Genomic DNA, 13912 nt, shown 5'->3' on the forward strand with positions numbered 1-13912 from the left:
ATCAAGGCAGTGTATGGCCCAAAGCATTGTGGCCTCAACCCCCTTCACTCCAAAAATGGACAAAGGCTGCTAAAGGACAATGATGCCATCAGTTCTCAATGGAAGGAACACTTTCAGGAGTAACTTAATCGTAATACCACTGTTGACATTGAAGTCATCAACTAGCTCCCACCACAATCCATGAGGTGGACATGAGTATGTCTCCTGGTATCAAAGAGCTGCAGATGGCTTGCAAGAAATTAAGGAACAACAAGGCCACTGGGCCTGATGGAATTCCAGCAGAAATCCTCAAGGAAGGTGGCACAGAACCTGCTTGTCAAGATTTGGGACCAGGGGAAGATTCCAGCTGAACTCAGGGACACTCTGATTGTCACACACTTCAAAAAGGGCGAAAAAGCTGACTACAGAAACTATAAAGGCATCTCCCTCCTCTGTACAACAGGAAAGGCACTGACCTGAATTTTATGTGAGAACGCAGAAGAACTCCTGCCTGGATCTCAGTGTGGCTTCCACCCAGCTGGGGAACATCTGACATGATTTTTACAACATGTCAATTGCAGGAGAATTCCCCCTGAATTATATGTCCCATTTCTTATGTTCTTTTATAGACCTTACAAAAGAGTCTGACTCTGTAAATCATCCTGCCCTTTGGCAGGTACAGTCCAAAGCTGGGTATCTGTATAAATACCTCAAGATCCTGCAACAGTGCTATGATTGCACACTGATATGAGTGCAACAGAATAGGCTATGCCAGCGGCTCTGAAACAGCACCTTTTAAGGTTGATACTGGGGTCAAACAGGGGTACATCATTGCCCAACTCTGTTTGCCGTTTTCATCACAACCATTCTTTACCTAACAGTCCAAGATTTCCCACAAGACGTCTAGATTCTCTATAGGACAGATGGGGGGCTCTTTAACCTTAACAGATTCAAGGCAAAGAGTAAGGTGTCAACTACTTCCATCATGGAGCTCCAATATGCAGTTGACAATGCCATCATAGCTCAATCTGAGAAGGATCTGCAGTGCATAATAGATGCTTTTGCCAGAGCATACAAGCTCCTGGTACTTGATCTAAATATCAGGAAAATCCAAGTCCTGCACCAACCTACTCCAGGTCAAGCTCCTAAATCTCCAACCATCCAAGTTGACAACATTCCACTGATCATTTCCCATATCTTGGCAGCCTTCTTTCTTCAAGAGCCAACATTGACCTTGGAATAAATCGCAGAATAGGCTATGCCAGTGGAGCTTTTGCCAGGCTGAGAAAGAGGGTTTTTGAAGATCGGAATATCAAGATCAACACTAAACTTCTGGTCTATTAAGCTATAGTCCTCCCCTCCTTGTTATATGAAGTGGAATCTTGGACAGCATATTGTAGGCACATAAGAGCTCTAGAAACTTGCCATCAAAGATGTCTCTGAAAGATTCTGAGAGTTAGCTGGAAGAACAGGTTTACTCACTCCAGTATTGTGGAGGAAGTTAACATTAACTCCATAGCCACAATCATGACTCAACACCAATTGCGATGGGTCAGCCACATCATCCGTATGCCTGACTCCCACCTCCCCAAACGTCTCCTGTTTGGCTAACTCAAGGATGCAAAGTGCACTCCTGGAGGGCAGAAAAAGTGATTCAAGGACAGTATCAAGACCCACCTGAGGAAGTGCCACATCAATCTGAATGGATGGGAGAAATTTGCACAGGATAGGAAAAGCTGGGGAAGGACTGTGCTGCCGTGCTGCTGAGACTAAGCAGCATCAACATAAGGAGAGACTGGGAAAGGCCCAACCAGCTACATCCACCACCACTTCAATGACCTTCACCTGCCAACACTGCAGTAGCACTTGTGGATCATGAATCAGCCTCTTCAGTAATCTCAAGACCTACAAGTGACCAGATCAACCACCAGGAGAAGAATCATACTTGACTATGAGTGATCGCTGAGTTGTTCTTCTATTCACCGTATTTGTTATATTTCACATTTTCTGTTTCTTCCACTTGTCAGACATGGTCATCTCTGTCCATAGTTTGCCTGCATCACGAATCAAAAACTTCTCAGTGTTTACAATAATTTTACAGCCAATGAGGAACATAGGCTTTAACTGGTCCAACACTCATGGTTACCAAAAACTAGGAGAAAATTGATTTAGAGTCTTAAAGGTGGGTTTAATGAGTGAAATAGAATGCTGAAGACACAGCTGCAATTGGTGAAACAAGATATACAAAGATGCAGAGGTGTTGAGTGGTGGGGTATGGGGTAAAAGAACAACTGCACACCTAGATGTAGATCTGGAAGATGAATCTTTGTGATTCATCTACCTAGTCCCATCGACCTGCACCCAGACCATAGTACTCCATACCCCTTCCATCCAACTTGAATGTACCTATTCAAATTTCTCTTAAATAATAAAATTGAACCTACATCCACCAATTTGGCTGGCAGCTCATTCACGTTCTTACCACCCTCTGAATGAAGAAATTCCCCTTCATGTTCCCCTTAAATATTTCACCTTTCACCCTTAACCTATGGCTTCTAGTGGTGTCACCCAACCACAGTGGAAAACGCCTGCTTGCATTTACCCTATCCATACCCCACATAATTTTGTATACATCTATCAAATCTTCCTGCATTCTTTCACGCTTTTTAAGAATAAAGTCCTAACCTATTCTACTTCTCCCTTTTACTCAGGTTCTCAAGTTCTGGCACCATCCTTGTAAATTTTCTTTGCATTCTTTCAATCTTATTGACATCTCTTCGTGATTTTTATAAATGACCTGGGTGAGGAAGTGGAGGGATGGGTTAGCAAGTTTGCTGATGACACTAAGGTTGGAGGTGTTGTGGATAGTGTGGAGGGCTGTCAGAAGTAACAGCGGGACAATGATAGGATGCAAAACTGGGCTGAGAAGTGTCAGGTAGAGTTCAACCCAGATAAGTGTGAAGTGGTTCATTTTGGTAGGTCAAATATGATGGAAGAATATGGTATTAATGGTAAGACTCTTGGCCGTGTGGAGGATCAGAGGGATCTTGGGGTTTGGGTCCTTAGGATGCTCAAAGCAGCTGCGCAGGTTGACTCAGTGGTGAAGAAGTATTGGCCTTCATCAATCGTGGAGTTGAATTTAGGAGCCGAGAGGTAATGTTGCAGCTATATAGAACCCTGGTCAGACCCCACTTGGAGTACTGTGCTCAGTTTTGGTTGCCTCACTACAGGAGGGATGTAGAAGCCATAGAAAGGGTGCAAAGGAGATTTACTCACTACAGGAAGGATGTGGAAGCCATAGAAAGGTGCAGAGGAGATTTACAAGGATGTTGCCTGGATTGGGGAGAATGCCTTATGAGAATAGGTTGAGTGAACTCGGCCTTTTCTCCTTGGAGTGATGGAGGATGAGAGGTGACCTGATAGAGGTGTATAAGATGTTGAGAGGTGTTGATTGTGTGGATAGTCAGAGGCTTTCTCCCAGGGCTGAAATGGTTGCCAGAGGAGGACACAGGTTTAAGGTGCTGGGAAATAGGTACAGAGGCAATGTCAGGGGTAAGTTTTTTACTCAGAGAGTGGTGAGTACGTGGAATGGGCTGCCGGGAAAGGTGGTGGAGGCGGATACAATAGAGTCTTTTAAGAGACTTTTGTATAGGTGCATGGAGCTTAGAAAAATAGAGGGCTATAGGTAAGCCTAGTAATTTCCATGGTAGGGGCATATTGGGCACAACTTTGTGGGCTGAAAGGCCTTACTGTACTGTAGGTTTTCTATGTTTCTATCTTTCTTGTAGGTAGATGACCAAAATTGCATACAATATTCCAAATTAGGCCTCACCAATGTCTTAAACAATTTCAACATAACGTCCCAACTCCTGATCTCAATTTCTCATCTGCCTTTCTTACAATATTCCTTGAAGTAAACACAGCTCAGAGCATTAGCCCCATCATGCAAAACCTTTCAATTCTTGACTTTCTATGTAGGCTTAACAACTTTTTTCCCCCCACAACCACTTCACTACCTGCTCTGGCACTCTGGTCCCCATCCCTTGCAGATCTAGTTGAAACCACACCCCCCGCCTCACCCCAGCCATGCAGCACGAGGAAGGATATCAGTCTACCTCCAGTTCAGGTGTGACTGTCACTTCTGTACAGGTCTTGCCTTTCTTGAAAGAGAGCTCAATGATCAAAAAATCTGAAGCCCTTCCTCCTGTACCATCTCCTTAGCCACGTGTCAAACTATATGATCTTTTTATTTCTGGCCTCAGTAGTATGTGAGCACATCCTGGAGGTCCTGTCCTTTAACTTAGTACTGAACTCTCTACACTCGTCACTGTTCCTACCCATGTGATTAATTAGGCCTCTGTGATGTAATCACATGTGATTACCCATGTGGACCATGACCTCTGACTGCTCACCCACCCACTTGTTCTGGACTTGATCTGCAATATCTCTGACCCTGGCATGTTGGAGGCAATATACTATCTGTGGATTTTATTCTCATCTACAGAACCTCCTGTTTGTTCCCCAATCAATGAATCCCTATCACTATAGCTTGCCTCTTATCCCTCCTTCCATTTTGAGCCATAGAGCCAGACTCAATGCTGGAGACTTGACCACTGTGGCTTCCCCCTGCTAGGTCATCACCCTCCCCCCCCCCCAACAGTATCCAAAGCTTTATATTTGTTGTTAAGTGGAATGGCCACAGGGTATTCTGTACTGTCTGCCTCTCCCTTCCCCCTCCTGATGGACACCCAGTTAACTGTGTCCTGCACCTTGGGTGTAACTACCTCCTCTTATGTCCTGTTGGTCAACTCTTCAACCTTCTGAATGATCCAGAGTTCATCCATTTCCAGTATCAATTGCTTAACATAGTCTGACAGAAGCTGCAACTGGATGTACTTCTTGCAGGTGTAGTCATTAGGGACACTTGAGATCTCCCTGCCTTCCCACATTCTGCAAAAGGAGCATTCCACTATTCTGCCTGGCATCCCAACTTCTCTAAATGTGCAAAAGCAAGAAAAAAAAACACAACAAAAATCTACCTGAATCCTTGAATCCTTTGCTTGTCCTTGCTGAAGCCTCTATGAGGCAAAGCCTGAACTTGCCACTCTAACACTGGCCGACTTGCACAATGCCCATTCTGCTTAAATATAATTTCTTTTTATTGGCCCTTGTCAAGTGCTCAATTCGTTTTTCATTTTCAATCTTTTTTTTATTGATTTTCCAACAGAGAAAAACTTACAAATCAGGGGAGAAGTTTTAACAAACACATAATACAAAAGACGTAGAAACAACAAAAAAAAACTAGATTCTGCCAAAGTCAATTAAATATAATGTTACGCTGTTGTATATAGTATATAAACAAGAAACCACAACTCCTCTTGACAAGTCATAAAGAAAAATAAAAGATTGGAAATTTTATTCATAAGAAGAAAAAAAAACCGCTAAACTAGCCTAAAACAAAAAAAAAGAGTGCATAAAAAAAAATTGTGCACAATGCAAAGTCTCCTCAGGAACTGTTGTGCAGAATTTCCCAACTGTCCCCCTTGTTTCTTTTGAACTCTCTATCTTCCACTGTGCAATCCAACATCTCCTGGGAAACTGACACACAGAATGTCCTGACTGCCCCCGCTTGCTTCTTTTGAACTCTCTCAAACTCATTGCTGTCATCATTATTGTATCTACTTTTTAAAAATCAGCCTGAACTTGGCATATGTTTGAATTTATTTTTCTTTATTTTTACAGAAAATGAAAAACCAGCATCTTTGGTGACCAGCATGATAGATTATAATATGCCTATTACAATGGCCTACATGAAGCACATGAAACTACAGTTACTAAATTCTCACCAAGATGAGGTACTGTACTTTTTAAAGAGAAACCATATTCATTATAAAAGAAAATGTTTGCAAGTATAGATTTTTTGGGTGAATGTTTTTATTATTTCAAATGCATAAATTTGAGTCAGAGTCATGGAATAATAACTCAGAAATAGCCCTTAAATTGCCCTTGTCCAAGCTGACCATCAAGTGCAAATCTGTACTAATCCCAATTACGAGCACTTTGTCCATAGACTTCTGTCCTCATCTAGATACTGCTTACCTGTGCCTCGTGCCTTCAGAACCCATTAAGGCAGGGTGTTCCAGATTTCTGTGGGTGAAAAAGCTATTTATCAGATCCCTTCTAAACCTCCTACACCTTATCTTGAGCCTATCCTCTCTGGTTTTAGATATCTTTGCTATGGGGAAAATCTTTCTACTATGTATGCCCTTCATAATTTTATTACCTCTAATAGGTCTATCTTGGCCTCCTCTGCTCCAAACCAAACAAACCTAGTGTAGCCAGTCTCTCTTCCTAAATGTAATACACCATCGTAGTCAACATCCTGCCGAACCACCTCTTCACTTTCTCCAGAGGAATACTGCACACAGTATTCAAGTGTAATCATGTCCTTCCTGTAATGTGGTAACCAGAACTGTGTACAGTTACATCTGTAGCCGAACCAAAGTTTTATTAAGCTGCACTATGACGCTTCCTGCTTTTATTATTATGGCTGTTTTCATATCTTTTCTACTTACGCTACCACCTGCAGAAATTTTGAAGGCAGCAACACAAGTGAAAAAGGTCTCTCTGTTCCACATACTCCTGCTCATTGTATAAGTCCTACTGTTATTACTGGTCTTAAATAACATCGCTTCTCACTTTTCGAGATTAAATTCCATCAGCCATTGGTCCTACTTTACCGATTGGTCATTCTGTAGCCCATGATCATCTTCCTCATTATCAATAATTGGGTAGTTTCCTTCTGAGTGTTGTTTGCTTATAACAAATTTAAACATACTTGCTATAATTTAAATAGCTAGTCATTAATGTTAGAATTGGGAACAAGGGAATGCTTGCAAACATCAGGTGTTCATACTCGTATATATATGAACGCTACTTTTCATGAATACAGTGGATTCCAGTTAATTGGCCATCAGTTAATTGGGCAGCTGCTTATTTGAGCCAATTCTTAAAGAACAAAAATTAATGAGAAAATAGGCAGAATTTCCTTCATTTATTTGGAAGACTGTATCACTTAATTTGAACATTTAGGCAGAGACTATTGCTGAAGTTGCCAACTAGCATCAGTTGTATATAATTACGTGGCCATTAAACATTACACCATACTTAGAGTGAACTGTTTTTTAAATAGCATCAGTTGCGTGTGTCTGTGTTCAAAAAGTAGTGAGTTTTGTCATTGATAGTTGGGAAGAAATGAGCACTAAGGTAATTTGCAACCGTTTTGATCACTGCGGTTTCAAGCATTTAGGCTTTGAAATGCCAGAAACAGCCGAGTGCAAAAGTGAAGTGATTTCACTATTTCAACAAGTTAGGAACTACAAAGAATATGAAGATATTGACAATCATCATGAATATTAAAATGAAAATGAAGATTTAGTGGGTACAGTCGTCAAAAGCATTTTATGAAGGCAGTCCATACTGGCATGGGGTGTCTGTGCTGTTTTCATTAATTTACAATCAATCAAAGAACATCGCAACGTACACTGGATGATTTCCTCCTTTGATAACTATTAGGAAGTACAGTTTTATTGCACTGTAGTAGTATTATTAATGTTCTAATTTGTTTGATACTTAATTTAAATACACCATTTGTCACTCAGTTAAATGGTAATTTATCTTTTTAATACGTTTTTAACTATTTCCATGAAACTTTGGCCAATTGTGGAAGCTGAATAATTGGGCAAAAACATATTGCTCCTGGTGCATTCCAGTTAACTGAAATCCACTCTACATAAATTTAAGGATATTGACCATGAGAATAGGAATAGGTTGAGGTGGAGGATAAATGTGTGGCTGAGGGATTGGAACAGGGGGCAGGGATTCAGATTTCTGGATCATTGGGACCTCTTTTGGGGCAGGTGTGACCTGTACAAAAAGGACGGGTTGCACTTGAATCCCAGGGGGACCAATATCCTGGCGGGGAGGTTTGCTAAGGCTATTGGAAAGAATTTAAACTACAATTGTTGGGGGGTGGGAACTGAACTGAAGAGACTGGGGAAGAGGAGGTTGGCTCACAAGTAGAGAAAGCTTGTAGACAGTACGAGAGGGAGGATAGGCAGGTGATGTGGAAGGGACGCGCTCAGACCGAAGGCTTAAGATGTGTCTATTTTAACGCAAGGAGTGTTGTGAACAAAGTGGATGAGCTTAGAGCATGGATCAGTACTTGGAGATTTGATGTGGTGGCCATTACTGAGACTTGGATTGCTCAGGGACAGGATTGGTTACTTCAAGTGTCGAGTTTTAGATGTTTCAGAAAGGACAGGGAGGGAGGGAAAAGAGGTGGTGTCGTGGCACTGTTGTTCAGAGATAGTGTCACAGCTGCAGAAAAGGTGGACGCCATGGAGGGATTGTCTACGGAGTCTCTGTGGGTGGAGGTTAGGAACAGGAAGGGGTCAATAACTTTACTGGGTGTTTTTTATAGGCCGCCTAATAGTAACAGGGATATCGAGGAGCATATAGGGAAACAGATCCTGGAATAACAGAGTTGTCATGATGGGAGATTTTAATTTCCCAAAAGTCGATTGGCATCTTCCTAGAACAAGGGATTTAGATGGGGTGGAGCTTGTTGGGTGTATTCAGGAAGGTTTCTTGACACAGTATGCAAATAAGCCTACAAGAGGAAAGTCTGTACTTGATTTGGTATTGGGAAATGAACCTGGTCCTGTGTCAGATCTCTCAGTGGGAGAGCATTTTGGAGATAGTGATTATAATTCTATTCTAATTCTAAGGGGAATTATGAGGATATCAGGTAGGAAATGTGAGGCTTAAATTGGAAACAGATGTTCTCAGGGAAAAGTACTGAAGAAATGTGGCAAATATTCAGGGGATATTTGTGTAGAGCTCTGTATAAGTACATTCGAATGAGACATGAAGTTATGGTAGGTACAGGAACCGTGATGTAGAAAGGCTGTAATAAATCTAGTCAAGAAGAAAAGAAAAGCTTACAAAAGGTTCAGAGAGTTAGGTAATGTTTGAGATCTAGAAGATTGTAAGGCTACTAGGAAGAGCTTAAGAAGGAAATTAGGAGAGCCAGAAGGGGCCATGAGAAGGCCTTGGCGGGCAGAATTATGGAAAACCCTAAGGCATTCTATAAGTATGTGAAGGGCAAGAGGATAAGACGTGTCAAGGGCAGGTCGTGCCTTACGAGCCTGATGTAATTTTTTGAGGTTGTGACTAAACATATTGATGAAGGAAGAGCAGTAGATGTAGTGTATATGGATTTCAGCAAGGCATTTGATAAGGTACCCCATGCAAGGCTTATTGAGAAAGTAAGGAGGCATGGGATACAAGGGGACATTGCTTTATGGATCCAGAACTGGTTTCCCACAGAAGGCAAAGAGTGGTTGTAGACAGGTCATATTCTTCATGGAGGCTGGTCACCAGTGGAGTGCCTCAAGGATCTGTTCTGGGACCCTTACTCTTCGTGATTTTTATAAGTGACCTGGATGAGGAAGTGGAGGGATGGGTTAGTAAGTTTGCTGATGACACAAAGGTTGGAGGTGTTGTGGATAGTGTGGAGGGCTGTCAGAGTTTACAGCGGCACATTGATAGGTTGCAAAACTGGGCTGAGAAGTGGTAGATGGAGTTCAACCCAGATAAGTGTGAAGTGGTTCATTTTGGTAGGTCAAATATGATGGCAGAATATAGTATTAATGGTAAGACTCTTGGCAGTGTGGAGGATCAGAGGGATCTTGGGGTCCGAGTCCATAGGACGCTCAAAGCAGCTGTGCAGGTTGACACTGTGGTTAAGAAGGCATACGGTGTATTGGGCTTCATCAATCGTGGAATTGAATTTAGGAGCCGAGAAGTAATGTTGCAGCTATATAGGAGCCTGGTCAAACCCCACTTGGAGTACTGTGCTCAGTTCTGGTCGCCTCACTGCAGGAAGGATGTGGAAGCCATAGAAAGGGTGCAGAGGAGATTTACCACAAGGATGTGGCCTGGATTGGGGAGCATGCCTTATGAGAATAGGTTGAATGAACTCGGCCTTTTCTCCTTGGAGCGAAGGAGGATGAGAGGTGACCTGATAGAGGTGTATAAGACGATGAGAGGCATTGATCATGTGGATAATCAGAGGCTTTTTCCCAGGGCTGAAATGGTTGCCACAAGAGGACACAGGTTTAAGGTGCTGTGGAGTAGGTATAGAGGAGATGTCAGAGCTAAGTTTTTTACTCAGAGAGTGGTGAGTGCGTGGAATGGGCTGCCAGCAACGGTGGTGGAGGCGGATACGATAGGGTCTTTTAAGAGACTTTTAGATAGGTACATGGAGCTTAGTAAAATAGAGGGCTATAGGTAAGCCTAGTAATTTCTAAGGTAGGGACATGTTTGGCACAACTTTGTGGGCCGAAGGGCCTGTATTGTGCTGTAGGTTTTCTATGTTTCTATAAGTGCAGTTGTAGCTTTTTATCTAAAGTCTGATATTCAAAACAGAAGTATTACTTACTATATGGCTTGTATAGAAGAATAAATATTTTCTCCTAATAATTCAACTTTCTCTGTGTGAAAAGCGCTTTCACATAAATTGACTTATTTTGTCATTGATCTAGATATTCGAACAATTGTTTGTCACACAATCATGAGCATTTGGTCTTCCTTAAAAAACTGTCATTGATACTGATACAATACTGATATGATTCCTGCCTATGATGATGGAAAACTTCCTAGCTTTTTAGCCTGATAAATCTTTTGGTACCAATTTTTTGTGACTTACTTTAAGTTGGACAGCAGAAATACTGTTTCTTAAATAGCAATACACAGCACTTGTGTACACATTTCAGATGGCATTAATGTCTGTAATGATATTACCAGTTACTTAGAGTATTTTATTGAATCATTTTCACTTGTAATGTCAAATATTTTCATTTGATGAAACTCCTCACTCTAAGTAAGAAAGTGAGCTCCAGTTCTGTCAAGTGATACTTTGATCCGAGTGTGGTGTGAACTGGTAATGCAATCCTAGAATCACAGATATATTTGTAAACATCAAAGCTGCCCTCCGGCTAGGATTTCTTTCCCGGTCTTCATGACAGTAGGAAAGTAGGTCACCATTTGGAAGTTGTGGAGCCATTGAGATCTTATTGTGCAGATTTTGTGCTTCCTCAATACTACCCCTTCACCTATCTTTGTATTGTCCTCAAATCTGGCCACAAAGCCATCTGTTCCATCATCCAAAATATGGACATGTAATGTGAAAAGAAACAGTCCTAACACTAAACTACAGAAACTACTAGTCACTGACAACCAACCAGTGGAAAAAGGCAAGTCAAGTTAAGTTTATTGTCCTTTAACTGTATACGTATATATAACGTATATAATCATATAATGTATATAGAAATGAGACAATGTTTCTTTGAGCCAGGGTGTAAAGCACAGTAGTACACGTAACACACAACATGCGATAATTTATGAAGGTACAGATAAAATCTACGGATGAATTACACATAAATAACAAACTAAAATGCATTAATTTTAAACATTGGAAGGTACGGACAGAATAACCAGTGACAGCAAAAATACAATGAGACCAGGAGTTCAGAAGGCTAATGGCCTGGTGGAAGAAATTTTTTCTCATCCTGACCGTTCTTGCTTTTATGCCTGATGGTAAAAAGTCAAAGAGGATGCTGGATGGATGGGTGTGATCTTTAATAATACTAAGAGCCCTGCATATGCAGGGCTTCTGATAAATGTCCCTAGTGGTTTGTAGAGAGACCCCTATGATCCTCTTAGCTGTTCTCACTGTACTTCGTAGAGACTTTTGGTCCATTGCTTGACTGCTCTCATGCTAGATGGAGATGCAACTTGTCAGGATGCTCTCAATGGTGCGCTTGTAAAATGCAGTTAAGATGGGGGAAGGAAGCCTTGCTTGCCTTAATCTTCTTAGGAAGTGAAGGTGCTGCTCTGCCTTCTTGTCAAGGTGGTAATATTAAGGGACCAGGTGAGGTCATGCATAATGTGAACTCTCAGCAACTTGGTGTACTTAACTCTCTCGACAGATGAGCCCTGTATTTGCAGAGGGGGATGGTTTGTCTGCGCCTTCCTGAAGTCCATAATGATTTCCTTTGTCTTCTCCGTGTTCAGGCGTAGGTTGTTCTTCTCTCACCAATCCACCAGCTGCTCCACTTCCTTTCTAAACTTCGTCTCATCATTGTTCTTGATAAGACCAACCACTGTTGTGTCATCCACAAACTTGATGAAATGGATCTCCCCTTATTCACATTCCCATTCTTTTATCCATGTTGGTATCTTTCCTTTATTCCCATTCTTTTATCCATGCTGGTATCTTTCCTCTTACATCATTGGGCCTATCTTGTCAATGGTCTTCTGAAAATCTATGTAAATAACATCCTTTGACTTTCCTTTATCAATCCTGCTTGTTATTTCCTCAAAGAATTCGAACAGGTTTGCCAGGCTAGATTTCCCCTTAAGGAAACCATGTTGATTTTGCCCTGTTTTATCATGTGCCTCCAAATATCCTGAAACCTCATCCTCAATAATGGACTTCGCAAATCCCAACCACTGAAGTTGGGCTCTCTGGCCTATAATTTCCTTTCTTCTGCCTCCCTCCCCTCTTAAAAGAGTGGAGTGACTTTTGCAATTTTTTAGTCCTCTGGAACCATTCCAGAATCCAATGATTTTTTTTTAAAGATCATTACTAATGCCTCTACAATCTCTTCAGCTACTTCTTGGTAAACCAAATTGGTAAGGGTGCTGAGGAAGAGGATTTCTTGGAATGTATGCAGGATGGTTTTCTGAACCAACATGTCGAGGAACCAACTAGAGAGCAGGCCATTCTAGATGGGGTATTGAGCAATGAGGAAGGGTTAGTTAGCAATCTTGTCGTGCGAGGCCCCTTGGGTAAGAATGACCATAATATGGTGGAATTTTCCATTAAGATGGAGAGTGACATAGTTAATTCAGAAACAAAGGTTCTGAACTTAAAGAAGGGTAACTTTGAAGGTATGAGACGTGAATTAGCTAAGATAGACTGGCAAATGATACTTCAAGGGTTGACGGTGGATATGCAATGGCAAGCATTTAAAGATCGCATGGATGAACTACAATGATTGTTCATCCCAGTTTGGCAAAATAATAAACCAGAGAAGGTAGTGCACCCGTGGCTGACAAGGGAAATTAGGGATAGTATCAAGTCCAAAGAAGAAACATATAAATTAGCAAAAAAAAGCAGCACACCTGAGGACTGGGAGAAATTCAGAGACCAGCAGAGGAGGACAAAGGGCTTAATTAGGAAAGGGAAAAAAGATTATGAGAGAAAGCTGGCAGGGAACATAAAAACTGACTGTAAAAGCTTTTATAGATATGTGAAACGAAAAAGATTGGTCAAGACAAATGTAGGTCCCTTACAGTCAGAAACAGGTGAATTGATCATGGGGAATAAAGACATGGCAGACCAATTGAATAACTATTTTGGTTCTGTCTTCACTAAGGAGGACATAAATAATCTTCCAGAAATGGTAGGGGACCGAGGGTCTAGTGAGATGGAGGAACTGAGAGAAATACATGTTAGTAGGGAAGTGGTGTTAGGTAAATTGAAGGGATTAAAGGCAGATAAATCCCCAGGGCCAGATGGTCTGCATCCCAGAGTGCTTAGGAAGTAGCCCAAGAAATAGTGGATGCATTAGTGATAATTTTTCAAAACTCTTTAGATTCTGGATTAGTTACTGAGGATTGGAGGGTGGCTAATGTAACCCCACTTTTTAAAAAAGGAGGGAGAGAAAAACCGGGGAATTATAGACCGGTTAGTCTGACATCGGTGGTGGGGAAAATGCTAGAGTCGGTTATCAAAGATGTGAAAGCAGCACATTTGGAAAGAGGCGAAATCATTGGACAAAGTCAGCATGGATTTGTGAAAGGA

The 13912-nt window shown here is 41.5% G+C and overlaps 1 protein-coding gene across 4 annotated transcripts in view; it reads left to right on the forward strand.

Moving 5' to 3' along the window:
- Positions 1 to 13912, forward strand: part of LOC140726545 (nucleolar protein 4-like) — a 315088-nt gene that overhangs the window by 51931 nt on the left and 249245 nt on the right. For all 4 annotated transcript variants that reach the window (XM_073043081.1, XM_073043090.1, XM_073043100.1 and 1 more), the window contains exon 4: positions 5722 to 5834. In XM_073043081.1, the coding sequence (XP_072899182.1) occupies positions 5722 to 5834 (113 nt within the window). The remainder of the gene's footprint in view (positions 1 to 5721; positions 5835 to 13912) is intronic.

Source organism: Hemitrygon akajei, chromosome 1 (assembly GCF_048418815.1).
Source record: "Hemitrygon akajei chromosome 1, sHemAka1.3, whole genome shotgun sequence".
NCBI lineage: Eukaryota > Metazoa > Chordata > Chondrichthyes > Myliobatiformes > Dasyatidae > Hemitrygon > Hemitrygon akajei.